Consider the following 25702-nt stretch of genomic DNA (forward strand, 5'->3'; position numbering starts at 1 on the left):
GCAAAATTAATTGAAAAATAGTCTTTATATCACCTTCTTCAGCCTTTTCAAATAGGCAGAGGAGTTTTAAGACCTGTCACAAACTGAGGAGTCGTATACAGGGACAGAAGTTGTATTTTAGAATCTAACTGTTCTGCTTTGCTCCAGGTATAAGCACTTCTGCAGGAAAGATATGTGATAAAGTCTTAACACTCTCACTGAAGAAGTTGTTTTTCATTGGGAGATTTTTTTTCCATCTGAATTACATTAACAATAATTTAATAAAAATACTGGAAATCTCCCTAAGGCAAAATCTGCTTGAGCAAATGACAGAATTTGTCTTCTCATCTTGACAACTAATATTGTATAATATTTCCATCTCCTCTATAAAGTATTCATTAAGAGACTATTTGCACATGGTGAAAAGAAATAGAAGACACACAGTCCTTAATCCCTAAATTAATATATAAAAGGTGGAAATTATATAAGAAGAGACATGTATCTGTATATTAAAACATTATAAACATTAAGTACAAGATACTTAAAAATGGAGGGAAATAAGGAGACATTTTTAAAATTAATTTATTTATTTTAATCAGAGGCTAATTACTTTACAATATTATAGTGGTTTTTGCCATACATTGACATGAATCAGCCATGGGTGTACATGTATCCATCTCTTGAAGGCATATCATGTTCTAGACCCTGCACTATGCACTTTGGAGAAGTCATGAAACCCAGGATTCCTTGTAGAGGAAAAGTATCAACACTGTACCATTTAATCTGAGAAAGTGTTGATGCCAAGATGAAGTTCATGCAAGAGTGTATGTTTCAGAGTTCGTCACAGAGCTTCTCAAAGGTCTATAGCAGCAGACTCCATCACTCGCATTAAAATATTTTATTTTATAGGGAAGCTCAGTTATGTCATGCTGAGAAAATTGAATACAAATCACCCCAAGATAATAAGGTAGACTATCTAGTGCCTTGGCACTGGAATCGGGTAAAGCTGGGTACCCACCATGGAGACATCTGGCATTTTTACATGGATCACTTAAAAAAAAAAAAGTGTTCCCTGGCTGGTTAAAATGTTATTTGGTTTCACTGTTAGTGTAGATAGATGTATGATAGATAGGAATATTCTATGAGAATATTAGTGTAAGCAAACATTTTTACCATATTTCCTTGATTGTAGGTGATACCATTATTTTATTATAGCTAAATTCACTTTTTGGCAATTAAATTATTGTTTTCATTAAGTGCATTTTAATTTTTTATTTATTTTTTGTCATTGAGCTTAAGACTAATTCCAAACACACTAGGGGAATTAAAAGGTGCAAAAAGTCTGCATCTTTGAATCAATGAAATACAATAGTTCGCTTAATAAGGATTTTTGAGCTATAAATGAGTTTGAAAAATGTAAATTGCATTATAAAAATATTTTTGCTATTAATTTTAGTATTATCTCAAGAGAAAGAATTAGTAAAGTTAAACTAACTGATAAACATTTACAGGACAAGATCCTCGAACAAAACTTTATTAAGAATTTTGGCATTCTCTATGGTAAGTTGAAGGAAAAAAGAGCTCAAGCATTCTGCTGAGATCTTCACCCTTTATCTTATAGAATGTGCATTATAAGGAAATAGTTGTCTCTTTTGACAAATGTTTGCAAGACCTGGAACTACTTTGCAAGCTGGAATGCCTGACAGTGAAGGTGTGAGGAGAGTTAAAGCTGAAGGATAGCACTTTACCAAGAACCAGCCCGTTAGGAAATGGTATCATTAAATCTCATTTTCCAGTGGTTCAAGCAGGTGACAAAAGTGACAAATCTCTCCTCGAGCTATCACACTGAGCCCCTCCTCCACACTAAATGTTTATTTTGATCTTTAAATGAATTCACTATACATGGAGTTTTATTCATTTAAATACAATTAAACAATACTGTCCCTGATAGGAAGTACCGGGCAAGCAAACTAGTATAAATTATCTTGGGATGATTATCCTAGGAAGCAGAAGATTCATCCCATAATTATACAACTGAATGCTGGTTTGTTTGTTTGTTTTTTATAAATTTATTTATTTTAGTTGGGGGCTAATTACTTTACAATATTGTAATAGTTTTTCCATACATTGACATGAATCAGCCATGGGTTTACATGTGTTCCCCTTCCTGGACCCCCCACCCACCTCCCTCCCCATCCCATCCCTCTGCGTCATCCCATGCCCCGGCCCTGAGCCCTTGTCTCATGCATCGAACATGGAATGGTGTTCTGTTTCACATATGATAATATACATGTTTCAATGCTATTCTCCCAGAACGTCCCACCCTCACCTTCTCCCTCAGAGTCCATAAAATTGTTCTATGCATCTGTGTCTCTTATTCTGTCTCGCATATAGGGTTATCGTTACCATCTTTCAAATTCCATATATATGCATTAGTATACTGTATTGGTGTTTTTCTTTCTGGCTTACTTCACTCTGTATAATGGGCTCCAGTTTCATCCATCTCAGTAGAACCGATTCAAATGTATTTTTTTAATGGCTGAGTAATATTCCATTGTGTATGTGTACCACAGCTTCCTTATCCATTCGTCTGCTGATGGACATCTAGGTTGCTTCCATGTCCTGGCTATTGTAAACAGTGCTGCGATGAACATTGGGGCACACGTGTCTCTTTCAATTCTGGTTTCCTCGGTGTATATGCCCAGCAGTGGGATTGCTGGGTCATATGGCAGTTCTATTCCCAGTTTTTTAAGGAATCTCCACACTGTTCTCCATAGTGGCTGTACTAGTTTGCATTCCCACCAACAGTGTAAGAGGGTTCCCTTTTCTCCACACCCTCTCCAGCATTTATTGCTTGTAGACTTTTGGATAGCAGCCATTCTGACTGGTGTGAAATGATACCTCATTGTGGTTTTGATTTGCATTTCTCTAATAATGAGTGATGTTGAGCATCTTTTCATGTGTTTGTTAGCCATCTGTATTTCTTCTTTGGAGAAATGTCTATTTAGTTCTTTGGCCCATTTTTTGATTGGGTCGTTTATTTTTCTGGAATTCAGCTGCAGAAGTTGCTTGTATATTTTTGAGATTGTTTGTCTGTTACTTCGTTTGCTATTATTTTCTCCCATTCTGAAGGCTGTCTTTTCACCTTGCTTATAGTTTCCTTTGTTGTGCAAAAGCTTTTAAGTTTAATTAGGTCCCATTTGTTTATTTTTCCTTTTATTTCCAATATTCTGAGAGGTGGGTCATGGAGGATCCTGCTGTGATTTATGTCGGAGAGTGTTTTGCCTATGTTTTCCTCTAGGAGTTTTATAGTTTCTGGTCTTACGTTTAGATCTTTAATCCATTTTGAGTTTATTTTTGTGTATGGTGTTAGGAAGTGTTCTAGTTTCATTCTTTTACAAGTGGTTGACCAGTTTTCCCAGCACCACTTGTTAAAGAGATTGTCTTTTCTCCATCGTATTGAATGCTGGTTTTTAAAGAAAGCTCCTTTAACTTGGTAACACAAATGTTACAGGCAGTTTTGATTCTATTCTTTCCTCCATCTTCTTACTCATTTCCAAAGAGGCCCACTTCACTGTGGCTTTCTTATCACACCTAAAATCAATTTGCCTTGAATTTCAAAGGAAATGTGTTTATCGAAGACCACAGTGAGGAAAAGAGAAAGTCAGGATGTTGGATTCAATTTATGATTCCCAGGAGGAGTTACCTGCAAAGGTAAAGTCTAGATTCCACTAGCAGCCGGAGTGGAAATTTTAATAAGTTGAGCAGATCATTCACACCCCTGCTCAAAATCCCTCAGCATCGCTCTGCTTTCCCAGAGTAAATCCTATCTCCTATTCCTCTCTGCCTTGTTCACTCTCTCCTCCTTGCATCAGAGCCTGCCACGTACATTTCTTCCCCGGCACTGGCAAACCTTTTTTTTTGTTTGTTTGGTATCTCTTATTTCTGAAACTCACTGAGAGAAGCTCATTTTCTCGCTTCTTCAACTCTTGTAAAATGTGTTTCCTGGGGCCATCCCACTGACAACTGCAATTCTTTTATTCTTTCTGCCATTCACATTCCCCCTTATTGCGCATGCATGTGTGTGTGCTTGTGAATCTCCAGAGTACTCATCATCGCACCATATAAAAATGTTAGTCACTCAGTCGTGTCCAACTCTTTGTGACCCCATGAATTGCCCACCAGGCTCCTCTGTCCATGGAATTCTCCAGGCAAGAATACTGGAGTGGGTAGCCATTCCCTTCTCCAGAGCATCTCCCGTACCCAGGGATTGAAACCAGATCTCCTGCATTGCAGGCATATTCTTTACCATCTTAGCCACCAGGGAAGCCCATTTAAAACTGAGTGAATAACACACACTTTCCTTATTTATTTTCTATCTACATCTACCGAACACATTCTACAGGGCAGGCATTTTTGTGTCTTGTAACCAGATGCGTAAAATAGTACTAGATGCCTGGTAATTGCTTTTTGAATAAACAAGTAAATGACTAACATTGCTGCCCTGAGAATCCAGGGTGAGAGGTTGGGAAGAGGGGAAGGGGTGGATTCCTGACACCACAGCACATGTGTGCAAGGGAATCCGAACTCTAGCTCCTTCCTCCTCTCCATCCCAAAACACAAAAGATGTATTGTGAAGTTTGAAGGGTCACCTCATCAGAATCCTGGGAGATCATCAGCCTTGTATAATCATACCCCCCAAAGCCAATAATAAAACTGACACATAAGCCAGGTCTATTAAGCAATGCATGAGTCTCACTTCAATCTGTAATTTTATTAACAATGCCATTTCATGATTACCCAATCCTGACATAACGATTTTTTTTCTATTTCCAAAACATATTATGCATATGAGTCTCCAAAGGAACACTACACACATCCCAGAGATTCAAAACTATGCATTGTCTGGCTTTGTTTACGTCATGTTGGATGATGGTGGGAACTCTAGCTAATGGAATGAGATCAAGTGTTGGGACTGAAGTGTAACAAATAAGGTGCCAAATCAGAAAGCAGGGCATGCATGTTTTTACTCACCTGCATAATTCATCATCTTGGCAGCTGTGAATTACATCGAGGCAGGTGGGGGTTGGAACTCTGTTCACTGCACATGGCTTGCTGTGGAGTGCTTCTCTGGACTGTTGACAAGGCTCATCAGCGGGAGCACAGTCACAAAAAGCCAACATCTGGGCAATGTTAAACGGCATATTTTGATAGAAGAAGCGGATGGCTGCTTGGCAGTGCTTCACATCACACAGATTTCCATTTGCGGAGCAAGCTTTCAGGTAAAGGGCCAACTGGGCATTGCAGAGTGCATCCCCAACACAAACCTCTGCCACTTCCAGGCAGGACTGGACCCCTCTGCCTCCTAGAAGTAAGGGTACGTCCAGGTTGTGGGAAAGTAAACAAAGGGCTGTACATACAGAATCTGCATAACACTATGAGAAATCCACAAGCAAAATACAACAATGTGCCCATACATTGCTTTTGGCAAATATTCCTGTTTATTTTGTTTACTTTTTTTAAGAGTTGGTATAAACTTACTGGTCCTGAGCAGTAGGCTACTTGAACCATCTTCCATCTACACTGGACATGTATTATGATCCAGAAGTGGTGGGGAGTGTATAAGACCGAAACTGAACTGCAGAAAAAAATCCTTGAGCCCAAGTTTCTCAGCTATAAACAACACATCTTTAGAAACTGAATTTGAATCTAGCTGATGGTGTGTTCGGTGGCTCAAATCAAAATGATCCTTGTTCTATTGCACTTTTTATTTGAAGCAGAAATCTTGACTAAAGTTTCCACGTAGCTATTCCAACATGTCAAAATGTTCACATTTTGGGTCTAGTCTTTGTTTTTAATTTTAAGTATTTCTCCACATAACTGTAAATAAATGATAGATGAGCAAAATAGATGTTTTGAAATATTAGTGGAAGAAATGTAATGATTTGTTGCATTTTCTAGTATTAGAACAATTAAAATCACATGATTCATTTTGCAATGACATATCTTGAAGAAGCCCCAGTAACTACATTTCAAGTTATACTGTCCTGTATTCACAGTGCAAATCAATATGACTATTTATAAATATTACCATGGTAGGAAAGGGTGGTTAGATTCCACTTGTATTTATTATCCTCTTTTATGTTACCTAGAAGGGAAAGAAAGAGACTATTTTATTAGTGAACAATTTTCTAAATTTAATAGAAGAATGTGGACAACATTTATCAATGAGTACTCCAGTAAAAATACATATAAGCTCATGTAACCCTTATTTAACCTTGGTACACAGAATTAGAGAGGTACAGATGAAGAAAAATAAACCACTGTAACAACATTCAAGTCGGTTCAACAGCTCTGCTCTGAGGATTCAGTTACTCAAAGATTTAAACAAATGCTAATGACTCGGCCATGTGCAGAGAAGTAAACAAAGAGGCTGTCTGGGGAGAAAGAACAGAAGAAATATTGTCTGAACCGAAAAAAAAAACCTCTTCCCAGTAAGGTCTTAATTAGATTGAAAGGCAATTTAAAGACTATTTCCACCTCTGACTATCTTAGCTTCCCAGAGTTTTGGGGAATTATAATTATAGAATTGGAGAGGTTGATGACCATCTAATTCTAAAAATCTTTCATTCAAGAAGCATTGGTCAAGTTCCCACTATGTACCAGGTGCCATACTGAAGACACATTTTCAGTCCCTGTTGTCAAGACTTATATAGGAAATGGAGACATAAAAACAAAATCAAAATAGAATAGAAGGAGAAGTAATGGACATATGCATAAAGTGATAGGGGGAGACTATGATCAAATTTTTATTTTAAAATGAAATTTCATTTTTTGCCACTGGCTGTTGATTAAGATATTGGCTTTCATCACAGGTTATTGATTAGGAGATGGATTTCTGTTACGCCACGTGTCTCTTCATGATTCAACTTGTCCCTACTTGAGCTGTCTGTCCAAACTCCTGCCTGCCCATCTATGCACATATATGATGGTACAATCATAAAACAATTCTTTTTACCCCCAAGGGTGTCAGACTTTCCAGACTCTTTGCATTGTTCCATCTGTTCTTATTATACATGGTTTTCATATTTCTACTGGTTATGTCTCAGCTAAAGAATCACTGCCTCTTCAGGAACCTACCTTCCTATGTTTCTGAGAAGTTCCTTCTTCTGTTCCATATTGAATGAAATCCCAATAAGCAAATTTCAGAGAATGCTATAGCTTTTGTAATAGATACAAAAGTCTAGGCTAGCTAGACCTTCTATGATAGATTAATAGCTGTGCTTTGGCACTGTTTGGTATGACTGTGCCATTGTTTAAAACATTTAAGAAACTATCATTAAAATATAAATAAACACTGAATTCACTTACTGTTATGAACTAAATTTTGTTTGCTTCCAAGATTCATAAGTTGAAGCCCTTACTCCTGATATAACTGTATTGGGAGACGGTGTCTCTAGGGAAGTAATTAAGATGAAATGATGTTCTAAATGTGGGGCCCTGATCTGGTAGGATTAGTGTTCTCATAAAAAGAGACATTAGAGAATTTCTGCACTCTTCCTTGGCCATGTGTACACGCCATGGGAATGTCCTGTAAGGACCTGGCAAGAAGCCAAGAAATTTACAAGCCAGAAAGAGAGCTCTCACCAGAAACTGACCCTGCTGGACTTTGACCTGGAACTTCCAGTCTCCAGAATGATGAGGAAATAAATTTCTGTTGTTCAAGCCACCCAACCTCTGGTATTTTACTAGGGCAGCCCAAGTGGACTAATCCACTCGAAATACTAGCAAGTCTTACAAAAACAATTATTTTATCATGGGGAAACAAATTCTATCTTGGATCCATATTATTTTATGTAATACAAGTAATGCACTGTAATAAATTGTTTGCACATTAAATTCTAATTTCATATAGCACATACATAGGTATATTCACATTTTTTTTCTGGAGAATATTTTAAACTGTAGCTTAATTGCTGAAAAGGAGCTAAAGAGTAATATGTCATGGGAACACAGAGAAGCACGGGCACGCCAGAACTTCATCTGTGTTGTATGATCATATATATCAAATAATGCACAGTGTTTATGTATACCACATCTGTAGCCATTCCTCTGTGGATGGACATTTAGATTCCTTACATGTCCTGGCTACTGTAAAAGGTGCTGCAGTGAACACTGGGCTGCATGTGTCTTTTTGAATTATGGTTTTCTCAGGGTATGTGCCTAGAAGTGGGATTGTTTGTCATATGGTAGCTCTATTTTTAGTTTCTTAAGGAACCTCCATACTGTTCTTCAATGTGATTGTACATATACACAATGGAATATTACTCAGCCATTGAAAAGATCAAAATTGGGGCATCTGTAGAAATGTGGATGGACTAGAGTCTGTCATGTAGAGTGAAGTAAGATGGAGAGAGAACTGTTCTTCATTGTGATTATACATATATACAATGAAATATTACTCAGCCATTACAAAGATCAAAATTGGGGCATCTGTAGAAATGTGGATGGACTAGAGTCTGTCATGTAGAGTGAAGAAAGATGGAAAGAGAAATATTGTGTATTAACACATATATGTGGACCCTAGAAAAATGGTACAGATGAACCCATATACAAGGTAGGAATAGAGACACAGACATAGAGAACAGTCATGTGGACATGGAGCCGGGAGGGGTAAATGGAGAGATTGGGATTGATGTGTGTGCAATAACGTATGTAGAACAGATTGCTGGTGGGAAGCTGCTACATAGCTTCGGGAGCTCAGTTTGGTGTCCTGTGGTGACCTAAATGAATGGGATGGAGTTGATAGGTGCGAGAGAGGTCCAAGAGGGAAGGGAGATATATACACACACACACACGTGCACACACACTCACACACACACACACACACACACACATAGCTGATTCATTTCATTGTACAGCAGAAACTAACACACCATTGTAAAGCAACTATACTGTAATTTAAAAACACAGTGTTCCCTCTTCTTGATCCACTAATATTGAAATATATGCAGGCTGTGCTATCTTCTCATCCTTCTACTTCTCTAGTCCAAGACACCATGCATTTCTATATTGTCCTCATCTACTGCCATGATCCCATTTGCCATCCATCAGTGAATGACCTCCTGATTTATACCTGCTGCACAGATCTCATTTCTATGTGTCACACAAAGCATTTAGGCTTCAGTTCCATACTGAGAACTGTCTACTTGATATCTCCACTTGGATATCTAATAAACATTTCATACTTACCACATCCCAGACTGACTCCTGACTTCTCCTCTCTCTCACTCCCAAAGCCTCTTCTTCCTATAGTTGTTCCCATATTAGTCAATGAAAATAATGGCAATCACATCCTTTCTAATTACTCAGGACAAAAAGCTTGGAATAAATATTGATTTTCTTTTGTTGTTGCAGCCCCATGTGATCCACTCATATCAAGCATACTGACTCGGACAGCTGTCCACACTGTTCCGTCATCCATCATCTTTTTGCTGCATCATTATATAAACTTCCTAATCAGTCTTCCTACTTGGGCATTTGCTTCTCTTCAATCAATTGTCAGCACAAAATCCAGAGTTTTCTTCTTAAAGATATACATCAGACCATTGCATTACTCTGGCTCAAACCCGTCAATGGTTTCCTGTACCACTCAGAGTAAGAGCCAAAGATTTTGAAATGACCTACAAAGCCCTTCCCGATCCTGTCCCTATTTTATTTCTGGTCCTCATCTCCTGCATCTCATCCCCTGCTCTCTCATCTCTACCCCTAGTATCATCTTTGCTCTTCCTCAAGACCATGCCCATCTCACCTCAAGCTATTTCTGCTGCCTGAAGTGCCCTTTCCACATATACCCACATGACTCATCCTTTGCCTCTTTCTATCTTTACTCAGACATTAATTTCTTTAGAATGACTCCCTTGCCATCCTATTAAAATTACAAACCACCCACTCAGATTTCCTTTTCCCCTACCAGTATTATTTTCCTCCTTAGCATTCATACTGTTTATTTTTATTTTTTTAATTTAATTTATTTTTTATATTTTATTGGAGTATAGTTAATTTACAATGTTGTATCAGTTTCATGTGTACAGCAAAGTGATTCAGTTATACATATACATATAAGTCATTCTTTTCTAGGTTCTTCTTCCACATAGATTTTTACAGAATTTTGGGTAGAGTTCCCTGTGTTACACAGAAGGTCCTTGTTGGTTACTTACATATAGTAGTGTGTGTATGTTAATCCCAAGCTCCTAATTTATGGCCGCATCACACCATATTTCCCCTTTGGTAGCACTCATTCTGTCATAGCATTTAAAATATACTCTCCAAATCTTTTATCTTGTTAATATGTTTTACTGATGCTTTTGAACTGCAGTGTTGGAGAAGACTCTTGAGAGTCCCTTGGACTGCAAGGAGATCCAACCAGTCCATCCTAAAGGAGATCAGTCCTGGGTGTTCATTGGAAGGACTGATGTTGAAGCTGAAACTCCAATACTTTGGCCATCTGATGGGAAGAGCTGACTCATTTGAAAAGACCCTGATACTGGGAAAGATTGAGGGCAGGAGGAGAAGGGGATGACAGAGGATAAGATGGTTGGGTGGCATCACCGACTCAATGGACATGAGTTTGGGTGGACTCCGGGAGTTGGTGATGGAAGGGAAGGCCTGGCGTGCTGTAGGCCATGGGGTCGCAAACAGTTGGCTACAACTGAGAGACTGAACTGAACTGAACAGCCTATTACTAAGATCCCTGCTTTAGTGATCTTGGTACTCACTTCCCCAACTGCTGGTCTTTGTCCAGCAGTGCCCCATCCAAAGGAAGTTGACACACCCAAGGAGACAGACTTTTCCAGGGGACAGCTCCAATCTAAGGACTAGTCCATTTGAGGGGCTCAAAGAGGCAGCATCTCGAAAGGGCTAGTCCAGGGCTAAACTTCTTGTGGAGTCAGCTAAGTTTGCTGTGGTCATTGCCTTGCATTTCAATTTGTCCCACCCCCTAATCCTGCTTTCCCCACTTCATTCTAGATTTTGTACCTGAGCCCCCAACCTAATACTATTTCGTATGCAAACCTCTGTCTCAATATCTGTTTTCAAAGAAACTAACCAAGACACTCCTCAGTTAAGAATATAAGGTCCTAGAGAACAGTGATGTGTGTGTGTGTGTGTGTGTGTGTGTGTGTGGTTTTTGTTTGCTTTGTTAACTGTTTTTGCCCCAGGTCTTAGAACACAGCCGAGGACATGGTAGGCACCCAAGAAATATCTGTTAAATAAACAAACAATCATTCCTTACTACATTATCTATTTGTTTAATTTTTTAAATCCCTTAAAAACAGTAAGTTTTTTAAATGAAGGGCAGTTGTTATCATTATTGCACTGTTTTTTTTAATCAACCAGACGTAGGACTTAGCACATTTTCACTGTCTTATAAGTACTTGTTCAATGAATGGATGAATAAAACTCACATTATTTTAAAACATTTTGGCATTTCCATCTTTCTTCATAATCCCTTTTAGACATAGTCATAGTAACATATATATTTTTAAAATTTCCACCTTCTGGGAGAAACACAGGCAGAAATGACAGAGCTGGAATCAGAAATTATTCTTCAGTCAATTGGTACTTGTGATTACACTTAAGATTATAAAATTCTTCCCTTAAATACTGACCTGAAACAATGCCCAGGTTGAGTTCATTTTCATTGTCTTCAATGAAGGATGGAACTGGATTTATTTGAGCATCCTTTATGCAAATATTCTCAGACAAGCTTTTCCAAATTTCAGTGCACTCTGTTTTTGAAGGGTCACTGCATTGACAATTCCACAAGATTGTTTCTTGCAGACTTTCTCTCAATGCTGCACAGAGGTAGCTTCCATCAAGGGTCTTGCATTGTTCTGATTCCCTCCTGCAGGTTTTCTTGAAACTCTTATACAAAAGAGCACAATGTTCAGATTCCTGGCAGACACGTGCTGCCAGGATGCAGTCGCTCTTTTTTTCCCTTGTTAATGATGTCTCTTTCTCATGGAGCCACTCTGTGATGTTTGATTGTGAAGCCAAATTCAAGGACAGTGCTGATTCTTCTATATTTTTAAAAATGACTACAATTAAATAAAGCTCATTTGATTTAAATTTAAATAACCTCATTTAAAACCCTCTTAATGTTTCCTAAAAAGTGCATAGACATATTTTATAAATATTCTATTGTCTTTCAAAAACCACTGAAGACATCATCTCAAGAGAACTATTACAAATGACTTTTATTTTTTTAAAAAATTGAAATAAAAATATTGCTTATTTATAGTTTATGTAACAAAGCATAACAGTAATACTCAATTTCTTTTGCTGTTTCATCTTCATGATTTCCTTCTGTCTTTTCATTACATTTGATGATGATTGGTAGAAATCATTGTAACTTACAATGCTTAGGAAAAGCTAAAGTGTTAATCTCTGCCATGTCTGACTCTACGTGACCCCATGGACTGTAGCCCTTCAGGCTCCTCTGTCCATGGGGTTTTCCAAGCAAGAATACTGGAGTGGGTTGTCATTTCCTTCTCCAGGGGATCTCAACCCAGGGATTGAACCTGGGTGTCCCATATTATAGACAGATTCTTTACCGTCTGAGCTACTATCCATTATTTCTCTTTGTATAAACTTTGTGTGTTTCTATTTCCTCCTAGAAATATACCTATACTAAAGTGTTTCTCCACAGTTTTCATTATTTCCCCTTTAAGAAGCCTTTTTTTAGATGGTTTTTTTCCTAATTCTCTTGCCCCATGAATTTTTAATTCCACAGATTTATTGTGTATCTATTCAGGGGCGGCATGTGTATCTGTGCTTTATACATGTGTGAGGTTTTCTGCCCACCCCCAAGAACCAATTTCCACCCCTTGGAAGTTATATCTCTCATAGAGAATGTTCTACTAGAGAATTCCATTAAATCCATAATTATATAAACTTTATAGGAAGAAGATAAAAACCACCTCAGTGTAAGAATCTTTACTTGACCTAAGGTTTCAGTAATATGCCGTCTACTTCTAAAATGTCTCATGTCCCTCTGAGGTCCTTCATGTGGACCTCCACAATGAACACTTTCTTGCTCCTACAGCACATAGGGTCACGCAAAGTTGGACACAACTAAAGCAACTTAGCATGCACAAATGCATGCAAGTTAATATAATCAACTTCATAATATGAAAATGCTTACTTAAAAACTACCAGGGCATTCTTAGAAGCACTGTTCAGGGTGCAGCCTCTGTACTGCATGTGTTTTGAAACACATACTGCAATAGAGTTTTACACACTTATCAAGTAACAACTCACATTAATTGTTATAATTATTTAAATGAGGTTTCTCTGCTGGAACACAAACCATCTCTTCTACCCCTTTTGGACAGCATATGCAAACATGCATGGATGAGATGTATATGAATTAATGTCATCTCCACATATTTTGTTCCATTATATTGGTAATTATATATTTTGAAATAATTAGTCTAGGCTAAATGAAATAATCAGGCTAAATGTCAATTTTACTCTTCTACGCTTTTAGCTAACCAAGAGCAGGGACTCTCTTAACTGATCTTTATATCCCTCCTCCAGTGCTTAATATATACACCTATTAATTGAATAATTAGTATTTTATGAATGAATACATGATTTAGATGCTCAAAATATGCTTACAAATTAATTATATATTTATTGATCAGTTACCAGATGTCAGGCACTGTGTTGAATATTTGTCATATTAAGAAAAAAAAGAAAAAATGTCAAAACTGATTTGCTCGATAAACTTACAATCTATAATGAAGAACAGAAAAGTACATGTCTGTTATACATTGAGAAATATTTTGGGAATGCAAATGAGGGGGAGAGAGAGAAAGATCATATCCTGATAGAGTGATGATGAAAGAGTTGGTGGAAGATGCTGCAGTTGACATGACACAAGATTTCAATTGTCACTTCCTTTTTCAATCTAAGCTAAATTATAAGCAAGCAGCTAATGCTCTGTGTAAAGACCACAGTCAAAGCAGGTCCATCATGAAGTGCATTTGTAAGATCATTCAGGTCTTCTGTGCAGGGTTTCTGTATCCCTGCCTTATCAATATTACCACAGAGTAGCATTTAATAAGCAACTATTGTGGAAAAAATGGCTTAAAAATGGGGACTGATTTCAACTTAAGTGCTCTAAATTTGTATGTACCTATATTTTGGTATCTATATTTTGTTGCATCTTGGTCTGATAGAAATGGTTATTGAGATATAAATGAAAGTCAACAAATAATTTTAGTATTTCTTTATGCTTTTGTTTCAGCCTACTTCAATCTAAAACTAGAAAAGGCTTATTCATTAGCTAACTAATGTCATTTTAGTCTCTGTCTTATTTACTTCTCTGCATTTACTGTTGATTATTTTCTCTATGTCTGTCTCTGTCATTGGCTTGAAAATTCTTCCTGTGGTTTTTCTTTTTTCTGTCTTTAAAATCTTCCTTATGATTTCTTCAACTAGGTCATGAAAGTATTATAAAAATATTCATATTCTCACTTCACATCTTTCTCTGGCCAGTCTTATCCTCCTGCATGCTTGTATCCGCTTCTTACAAAGCACTGACTCACAAATCTTGCATGTGCTCAATGCAAGATGCATGCTTCCAAATGCCAGCCAAATGCCCTATCATTGCTTTTTCTAAACTGTATCTTCATTATGTGAAATGTAAAGCAAAATACTAACATTCCTAACACAAATTGTGTCAAAGTGCGCAACCCCCATGCAAACTGTCCAAATATAATTCACCACTGTTGTCTTTCAGCTCTGTCTCCATATAGAGTGATACCCTTGTTCCAAGCCAGCAGCAACTTGTATCACACATTTAATAACATTCCACACTCCTCATACCCAACGGTAACCAATTTGCATTGATTATGATTCATAAGTGTTTCTTAAGTATCTCTTCTCCTTGCAGTCCTCAGCACCAGTGCAGTAGTTTAGGCACATGTCACATCTCTCCCAAATCATTTTGTTGGCTCTTATCCTAGTAGGCCTGCATCTTACCTGCCTCCATTCCATCCGCTAAACCACCCCCAATGGAGTCCTGCAAAATACTGATTCCAGATTCTTCTGTTCAAAATGCATTAGTAGTTCCTCAAAAGTCTGATTTCTTTCCAGTATCATCTCCTGACTCCCCTGTTCTCCAATCCAACCCAATCAAGAATGTGTTTCTTCCCAATGTCTCCTGCTTCATTCTATTTCCTCTGCCTGGAATATCATTTTATTTCATCTGCCCAAGGAGTCCAGTTCACCCTAAAAGGCCCAAGTCTGTTATTTCTTCTTTGAAGGCTTCTGAGACACCATTCAGAAAAAACATTTCAAATGAGTCACTCAGTCATGTCCGACTCTTTGTGACCCCATGGACTGTAGCCTACCAGGCTCCTCCAACCATGGGATTCTCCAGGCAAGAGTACTGGAGTTGGTTGCCATTTCTTTCTCCAGGGGATCTTCCCAACCCAGGGATCAAACCCAGTCTCCCGCATTGTAGGCAGACGCTTTACCATCTGAGCCACCAGGGAACAATTATTTCTTCTCTATAACCTCAAGTAAGTATCATCTCATGTGCATCACATTGTATAGGTGATATTTAGCAATTATCATTTTAATTAAGAATTGAGATCATACAAAATATGTTCTATAATGCTATTGGAATTAGAGATGAATAACAAAGATCTAAGGAATACTCAAATATTTGGAAACTAAACAATGGTATTATGAATAAACCTTGAATCAAAAATGAAGTCAGCAGTAAAATAAGAAACTATTTTGAACTGAATAAAAATGAAAACACATTTTTATTTAATTTAAACTTAGTGGATGTAACTAAAACGCCACTTGGAAGGAAATTTGTGTAATGAGATGTTTAAATAAGAAAAGAAATCTCAAATCAGTGATATAAGATTTCATCTTAAGAAACCAAGAGTGATGAGTCAAATCAATAATTTCAGTCAAATCAAATGCAACAACAACAACAAAATAATGTACAGCAAAATTGAGAGAGAAATTGACAGAAAAGAGAGAGAGAGGGAAATACAGAGAGACAGACAAAAAGAGAGAGAGAAAAGGACTTGAATTTCTAGTACCTGAACAAGAAAATGACATCATCTTAACTCCTTCAAGATGTTTAAAGGACAATTTGGGAATATTAAGACAACCGCAGAGAGACAGAAACTACAATAAAGAGTAAAATGCAAACAAAAATAAAAATTCATCATAAATCCAACAAATATCTTTCAAACTCGATTATTTAAAAGAAAAAAAATGATAGGAATTACACAACTTGTTTTCAAGACATCTCATGAAACTGCAATAAATTAGACTGTGGAGCATTAGCAAAAGTATAGAAATACATACATCATTAGGACAGATTGGAAAACCTTGGAGAACAGCCACTAATATACAGCCCAGTGATCTTTTGAGAAAACTGAGACTGAAAGCATCTTCAACAAATGTGATGGAACAGTTAGACATCCACATGGCAATAGAACATATCTGAGTGTTTCCTTGCATCACTTACGAAAATTGACTCAAAATGCATCATATACCTAAATAGAAAACCTAAGCCACATAATTTTGAAGAGAGACTTTACCAAATAATGTATTTATTTGGCACATAAGCACATGAAAATATGGTCAACATTATTATGATTTAAGTGTAAATTAAAATCCCAGTGTGATACCATTAAACATGTTTTGAAATGTCAAAAAAAAAACAAAAAACAAAAACAGAACAGAAATCAAGTCCTGCCCTGGAGCAACCAGAACTTTCATACATTTATGGTTACTTGAAATTTGAAATATAGTATGAAAGCTTCTTATAAAGTTAAACATACACTTTACTATATGACCCAATAATTTTTTACTGAGGAAAAATAACATATTTGTACAAATATTATATGTGAGTATTTGCAGCAGCTTTATAACCTCTACAAATCTAGAAACAATGCCAGTGACTTTCAGTGGTGAATAGATAACCAATTCAAGGAATAACCATACAATGGAATGCTGCTCCTCAAAAAAGAGGACAACTTTTTGGTGAATCAAAAATTTATAATTTTAAATAAAAGAAAACTGGCTCAAAAGCCTACATGGTCTATAATTTCACTTGTATGAAATTTTGAAAAAAGGCAAAATGATGGAATAGGAAACTGTCTAGTAAGTTTATTATGAAAAGTTGGAGAGGTTGTGCTATGTGATGACTTAAGATAGAGGAAAGATAAACCTCTCTCTTATAAAGTGGGGGAAGGGTGACTTTGAAAAAGAAAAGGCGAGAATTCTATGATAACAGGTGCGTTCCTAACCACTCCTGGGGGAAGGTACATAGAGACGCTGAGGATCTAGAAGTGGATGCCTTTCGGATTACTGGATCCCACGCATCCCTTGGAAAATCTGCACATACTCTCAAGACATGAGCCGACTATTTTGAATACTTCACCATATGACACCAGGACTTCTCTGGTGGCTCACATGGTAAAGCATCTGCCTACAATGCGGGAGACCCAGGTTCGATCCCTGGGTCGGGAAGATCCCCTGCAGAAGGAAGTGGCAACCCACTCCAGTATTCTTGCCTGGAAAATCCCATGGACGGAGGAGTGTGGTAGGCAAAGAGTCGGACACGACTGAGTGACTTCTTCACCATCAGGCCAACACCTTGAGTATGCAGTAAATAAATGCATATTAAATAGTTAAATGTGTCTATGCAAAGGCAAGCACAATGCTAGGCAAGTGGTTACACTTTGATCTTTCTCAAGAGGTCTTGTGTCCTTTACCAAGAAAAATGGTACCTTATTTATCTTTTATCATTTAAGTCTTGTACAAAGCCATAGTGAGCCTCACAAATAAACGTGCTGAATAAGTGAATCTATCATTCTAATGAACTATTATTGAATGCAGCTTGAAATTGTGGTTAGCGATCATAGAAATATGTCATACACTTACTGAGACCTACACTTCACAGAACCTTAAATTACATGAAGAACTAATCAAATCACCAGATAAAAAACAAAAGAATTCATCAAACTACATAGCTGTGGTTCTTTTTGACATTGTACTTTCTTTTGCGTGACTAAGCATTTCATGTAACAATGTATTACCTGATTCGTTGATGCATTTTTTCCCGAGCAATTTGTTAATAGTGCAGTAAAGGTCATCAGAGCAGAGACAATCTTTAAATTGGAAATTGCTTTCCGCTAAGGACTGGATGCTTAGGTCACAGCTGGATGAATCCTTCATCTGGCAGATGTTGCCTGGATTTCACAGTCAAACATATAACATTCTAGATATTAATCTGAATAAAAGTTTTGAGTCCTTCTATCCAAACTATGTGAAACCTTTGGGTAGCACCTCCTACCCAAAGCTTTTAATATCTTGATTTCAGTATTTCATTATTAGAGTGAAATTATCTGGGGTTACTACAGCATGTTCATATAATTGACTTTTCAAGCAAAAAAAAAAAAAATCTATTTCTATTGTTTTAACCCCCAGTATTTTCTTTCTAAAATAGACTAAAACTTTATGTATTTTAAAAGAACTTTGTCCCCACTTAGAATGTTAATTTGTGCTCTTTAATAATAATCAAGGCTGCCTTTAAAATGAGACAATCAGAATACTCTGTAATTTTAGCTATTTTGTCTGTTTAGCAATTTTACTAGCTATTTTATCTTAATCTGCTATTTTATTTTATATGCCATTCCAAGGTTATAGTAAGAGACATCCAAGTGGCTCTAAATTTATCATATAAAAAGACGTGGTCCTGACACTTAGAAAGCACTCAGTAAATATTATTGCATCTTTTGTAATTACCAACATTTCATATTCTGCTTTAATATAGAAAGCCTTATTCATCTACCCAACTATTTTCTTTTATTCATTTTTCCTGAATAAAACTACTAGAGTACATTTGATTTGTGTATTTGAGCATATTTCTATTTCAACTTCATGCATGGTATAATTATGCAAGTCTTACCATTCACTATAAATTACTTGCTATTTGTATACTAAATTCAATAAATGTGTTATAATTTATGATACACTGAATGCAACAGTTCAAGTTACCTTATAAAATATACCAAGGAGCTTCATTATCAAAACAAATAATGGATTTTTTGTCATTGTCCTTTATTCTCATCTTAAAATTATTGTGCTATTTGAGAAAATTTGCCGTTGAAATTCTTTGCCTGAACTGTAATGAGAATGTTGCTTTTAAACTGGCATGTTGGAGAAGACTCTTGAGAGTCCCTTGGACTGCAAGGAGATCCAATCAGTCAATCCTAAAGGAAATCAGTCCTGAATATTCTTTGGAAGGACTGATGTTGAAGTTGAAACTCCAATACTTTGCCTACCTGATGCGAATAATTGACTCATTTGAAAAGACTCTGATGCTAGGAAAGATTGAAGGTGGGAGGAGAAGGGGACGACAGAGGATGAGATGGTTGGATGGCATCACTGACTCAATGGACATGAGTTTGAGCAAGCTCCGGGAGATGGCAATGGACAGGGAGGCCTGGTGTGCTGCAGTCCATGGGGTCACAAAGAGTCGGACACGACTGAGCGACTGAACTGACTGAATGAGAATGTTGAATAGAGACCTATAACTTTCTTTGTCATTTAAACATCGCATGCACCCTGTTCAAGGGCAGGGAAGAGAAGAAATCTCACTTCTTATCTATATCCTATGTAATTCCTTGAGATCTTGTGGCTGGACAGGAGCTCTGATAGTGGAGATTGTAAATTTTTACATTGTCAGAACTATAGATTGTTGCCTTTTAATCCAACGCACTTCACCTTCCATCTTTGGAAGGTAGAAGGAGCACAGGCAGATAGACAAGGGTCCCAAGCAGTACAGAATTTATTCTTCTGTGAAGTGGCTGGAGAAATAAAGTGAGCCATATAAGAATATAGTTTTTATTTTTCACTTTGGATTTCTTTTATTGAGTATGCCAAAATTTTCTTGGGTTTTTATGGTATTATCACACTCATTATACAAGTTGATAAACTTGTCATGTTAGAAAAAGCTTTTTTTGAAATGTTCTGTCCTAATAGTATTAGGATATTATCCCCTACACAATCATTTTATCTACTTTTAGTGAATAGAGTCTTACAATAACGCTATCATTCAACATATATTCAGCTACTTGATATAGCTAGGATTTTTTTTTCTTTTAAACAAATGACAATGACTTTTTAATCTTCATATTCTCTAACCCCTTGGCCTCCCTTCACATGTTTGGAATGTAGGACAAATTAAAAATAAAAATATATTTTAACTTGCTCTTGACACAGTTGAAATGGAAGATAGTATATATGTTGAAAGATAAAAGTCATGCTACATACATGCAAATAATGTGTTTGATTTTCACAAACATCATCTTTCTATGTTATCATTGACATAGTAACATATAAACAAAAAAGTATTTTATTTGAAAAAATGTCACCATGTTTTTGAGAGGCATGTGTATAACTGTAACATTATACACTGTAAAATAAGTAAAAGAATAATCTGAAACCTTGCATAAAGTTGCCTGCAGTGTCAAGCGTTAAGCTTCTTGAGTAATGGTGGTCCAGTGGTTAGGAATTTGCCTGCCCATGCTGTGGACACAGGTTCAGTCCCCGGTCTGAGAAGATTCCACATGCCATGAGCAACTAAGTCTGTGTGCCACAACCACTGAAGTCCATTTGCCTAGAGCCCATGCTCTACAACAAGAAAATACCTGTGTGCACCTATAAAGACCCAGCACAGCCAAAAATAAATAATGTTTTAAAAGAATACTCTTAGGTATCTAAATTCACTAATAAGTAACTGAAGGTGAATCACTTGAATACCAAGTTTAAGTAAGGTGTTTAGAGAAAAACCTAGTTTCTTGGATAGTGAAAAAAAAAAATGACCAATTCCTATTTTTTATCTCAGTAAATAGAAGATATTTGAGTGCATTTTAAACAACTTGTTTTACCTGACACATTGCAGGCATCTTCCATCATTCTCCAGGCATGTTTGCAACCATTAGCATCACTTAGGCAGAGCTCTCTTAAATACATGCAGTCTGTGGTTTGGGAAGTGGACTTGTTCAAGCACAGCCCCACAGCTTGAATAACAACAATAAGAGAACAACAGAAACAGCAACATGACAACATGGTAGTTATTCACTTCAAACCTAAGTTGTTAATGATCAAGACCAGAATTATGAAAATGGAAATGTGATTAAGTCATTAAAAAAACTAGAATGGATCTTAACCTCCCCTCCAGCTATAGATTTGTTTCTTTTATATAAGATTCTTAAACAAAACATATGTATTTGCCCTCTTTTTTTTATTTCTGCCTATTTATTTCTCAATTTATAATTTATTGTTATGATTATTGCTCCATTGAAACTGTTCTGAAAAGTGCCCCCCAAAAACCTCCATAACGTGAACTTAATAGTTTAAAGACTTCATCTTACCTGATTTTATCATTGGGAATTTTGTTGTCACTTTGTTCTTGAAACTTTTTTCTTTTGGCAACCCTCCCTTCTAATTCTCTCGATACTTCTTCATTTGCTATTTTCTGCTCATGGCATTCTTCCCAGGATCCTCTTACTTTTCTGTTAAAGTGTATTTGTAGCTTAGGTTCTGTCCTCAGACTTTTCTCATTCTCATTTTACATACTCTTCGTGGACAACTCCATGTACTTATGGTTTTAACTAAAATCTCAAGATTGATGATTCTTAGATATCTAATGCAATCTTGTTATTTTCCAACATTTAAGTTACAGATGCTGTTTTCTCCACCTAAATGTTCCAGACACACTTCCGTATAATACTATCATCAATATTGTCCTCCTCATCTGTTGGACCACCTGTTTCATCAGCAATTCCACCATTCCCAATGGCATCCACACTAGGAAGCTTGGGTTCACGATAGGTTCCTTTTCTAGCTTCAGTTTCCCTCTCCCACGTCCACTCTTGCATAGATCATTGATTCTCATCTTGTGAATTGATCAGCTCATCAGATAGTCAGTCTGCCCTCATCTTATTCAGGTAAATCCTTTATGCCCCTTACTCTGACTTATGCACCATTCCGGTCCGGTTGTTTCTCTGCTTCATCCTTTGAATGGTTCCTCACAATGTGACTCTCATATTTTTCATCAAGTGCAATCTAGATGTCCTCGAGCATTTATAGTTTCTCAAATGCTCCATGCTGCCTTGTACGTCTGAGCATTTACTGTGTGGTCACTAACAGACACTGCTTTTCTTTGTATTCTGGACTAAGCCTTTTTGGTGCTTTAGGACTCAACACAATAACTACCAATTTTATGGAAACTGTTCCTAAATTCAATACCCCTTTCCTGCATTCAAATTGAATTTAACATCCCTTGCCTGTTTCACTACAATCTTGGGACCTTCCCAACTATAGAACTTACTGCTCTGTAATGAAAGTGTGTACTTACACGTCTGTCTTTATTGCTGGATTCTGGGATTTTACTCAGCAAGCATTAGTAATAATTCATGATGGTATGCCCATCATTAATGCAATGATGCATTACATATATTCAATAAATGCATGCTGATTTAACCAACTTAAATGGCTGCTTATGGATGAGTTATATATAAATAACTGATAGTATTCAATAAAAATAACACCTTCCAGATTTACAAGTTATTTTGGGTAGAACAGAAAAGGTTTAAGCAAGTTTTTTAAAGTATCAAGAAAGTAGCAACATTAATTTAATGTATTGTACCAATTATTCAAACTGATTCTGCAAGCATACAAACTGACACTTGCTTACTCAATCCATAGAAAAATATGGAAATTACAATTGAGTTTTAAAGACAGTATATTAGCTGTAATCAAAAGACCTAAAAGCTATGTCTTAATCAGAGTCAATAATTTTTTAAAGGATGATGGTAATTTTGAATGACCTGTCTAGAGTTATAGGCTTCAAGTAAAGTCATAACATCTTTTTTTTTTGAAATCTTACTTTTTCCAAACCTCTTCTAAGGAGAATCCATGGCAACTGTTTGGATCATATGTGCTACTGACTGAGTCACTGCATTTGGAGATTAGGCTCATGAGTGTGGGTTGGCCACATTTTTCTTGTCGAGGGCTGGAGTGGAAATTGACATATCAGCTTTCTGTTTACATGTGTTCATGGATAACCTCACCTAGTCAAGTTTCTGTTCTAGGTTAGAAAGCCTGAAGATGGGGAACACATGTACACCCATGGCTGATTCATGTCAATGTATGGCAAAAACCACTACAATACTGTAAAGTAATTAGCCTCCAATTAAAATAAATTAGTTTAAAAAATTAAAAAAAAGAAAGCCTGAAGAAAGAGAAAAAGAGCCACTTCCATTCTGTGCCAATGTTACTTTTTCTTTCCAGCTTGCCAAAGATACTGAAGTAAGGATTTTATGTCAGAATCTCAATATATAATAAACTACAGCTTTATTTGCCACTGATCATTATATCTTGGGACTACTTCTCTCAAGAAAGTTATAGGTGACAATCTCCTGAGTAGATTATCAAAATCTCACTGGTATGTCAGTGCAATGATCATTAATGAATTCTACATATCATCTTTCCCAAATGTGTTTTATTTTCTTTCATATTTAAAATTCTAGGTTGAATAACAATTTGATTGTTTTACATGATTTTTTACATCTTCCACTCAGAGGAAATACTGAATCAAGTAGGAAAACCACTTCAAGGATTTGGCCCAGAAGAATCAAATTAATGATAACTTTCCAAAATCTTACCCATTCCTGACTAGGATTTGTGGCTATATATTTAAGACAGGAGTTTTCAAGGATCCTCTTGAAATATCAAGTGAGAAACAGGTTCTATTTAAAAATAAATAAGATGGAGAATAGTGCACTTTTTTTTACTCTCTTAAAGATGTGTAAGACTCATTAGGATATTTAATGCTTTGTTTTAAAAATTCACTATGTCTCACATTTCTTTGGCTGCAGAACTTTCTGGCTTCACAAGATTAATTTAAATGAGGTTGAATAAATATTCCAAAGAATGCATTATGGGAAATATTGGTTAAGCCTATCAAATAGCATAATTTTGACCCTAAGTGTTAGATAGGATTTCCCTCCTTCTTTCGATCTACTGACAAGGTTAATTTCGAAATGGAAGTTGAAAACAGGAAGTTGTCACTGTGTTTTCAATGTAGGGGGTGGCCGTAAAGAGATTGTAATATATTTTCTGTATCTCATTATATTCCTGCCTGAGCTTCAAAAATTAAAGTCTCCTAGATTTTTCCTTATTATAAATAATACAAATAGGAAACATTGTTAAAAATCAGTACAAGGATCAAAATTTTGAATAACTATTATTTTATCCTCTAAACCTGAAAATACATAAATACATAAAAGATTCCTTTCCTTCTTGCCTTAATTTTGACTAGACCTATTTAGACTCTTTTTTATGTTCAACACAATTTGAAATAATCTTCTTTGTTTTCTTGCCCACAAGTATGCCTTTATTCATCAATATCTGTTGGCAGAGAATAACCAGAAAATATACTGGCTTTGTTTTAATTAGTGAAGTATTAATATTCATCTACAAGTATAACTATCCCTTTTTCTGAATTCAATTTGTAGATTCTGCTGCATGCTGATGAATATGTAATAGCTTCTCCAATCACATGTATACCAAGTAGCTTTACATAGATTCTACTTTAAGTACACATTATTTTTACAGAGATAAGCTCACATTTTATCTCTGAGTTATAAAAATTAACTGAAATGTGAAGCATTTGAGGTTGTGCTGTGTTACTCTATGAACTGTCTCCTATTTATTAAATATTAACATCTAAAATCAGGGAAACTAAACAGACCTTATTTCAATTTAAATTAAAAGAAAAATGGATAATAACATGAAATTTGCCATCTTATAACTTTGTAAATAAATACCAGAAGGTTTCATTTCTAAAAGGCTCTAATATGCATGTAAATTTTATAAACTCTAATCAATTACCTGAAGTAACTGGATTAGTATATATATGAAAAAATTTGAGTGGTAAAATGCAATTCTCATATTGTGCATTTTCTATAGAGTTATAAATGAGTAAAAGTAGGCATACATTTTTGTAAAAGTAATAAGCTATATCAGAGTACAAATTTGTAATTAATATTTTATATTATAAACCTTTGTTAGCTTGATATTTAGGTGACCGGAGATACCATTTGATTCACAAAGAATTGATGTTATGAATTTAGATAAACCAGAAGAATAATTCACTTACCAAAGAAAATGAAGACTATCATGGTGGCCAACTTGGGGCTGTTTAACTGCAAGAAAGGCAGATGTGTTTTTTCCAACAACCTCCTTAACAGTAACTGTCCAGAACAAAGCTTTGGTTTCTGCCTGTGCTTCCTGAAAGCATCCTTGATTCAAGTCAGCTTCCTGTCACCGCTTCCTCACCAATCTTTCCTGAGCTGTGAACTTTCCTAATTAGGTACAAATTCAATTATTTTCTTCTGAGTGTACTGATCTAGGATATTATGCTTCTAAGAAAGCCCAGGAGCCAAATACTAAGAAATGATACATGCTGTGCACATTCAGGGAAAAAGATGCTTTTATTTTCTCCTTCAACTAGAATACTAAACTGTGTTGTATACAAACCTCCCAACTGTAACTCCAGAGTTCCTAGACACTTGAGCGTGCTCCGTTTTTACTTCATTAGTTTGCATCATTC

General features: G+C 36.2%; 1 protein-coding gene across 1 annotated transcript in view; it reads right to left on the bottom strand.

Annotated features, from left to right (window-relative positions):
- The window catches only part of GFRAL (GDNF family receptor alpha like), a 73449-nt gene extending 48178 nt beyond the window's left edge, over window positions 1–25271 (bottom strand). Inside the window, exons 1-5 of the mRNA XM_081524255.1 lie at window positions 25250–25271; window positions 20973–21104; window positions 18117–18275; window positions 6071–6127; window positions 5014–5344 (exon numbers count right to left, since the gene is read on the bottom strand). Coding sequence (XP_081380381.1) covers window positions 5014–5344; window positions 6071–6127; window positions 18117–18275; window positions 20973–21104; window positions 25250–25271 — 701 coding nt within the window. The remainder of the gene's footprint in view (window positions 1–5013; window positions 5345–6070; window positions 6128–18116; window positions 18276–20972; window positions 21105–25249) is intronic.
- Window positions 25272–25702: the final 431 nt, after the last annotated feature.

The sequence above is a fragment of the Giraffa tippelskirchi genome, chromosome 8, assembly GCF_054371585.1.
Source record: "Giraffa tippelskirchi isolate mGirTip1 chromosome 8, T2T-mGirTip1v1.2.pri, whole genome shotgun sequence".
In the NCBI taxonomy this organism is placed as follows: Eukaryota; Metazoa; Chordata; class Mammalia; order Artiodactyla; family Giraffidae; genus Giraffa; species Giraffa tippelskirchi.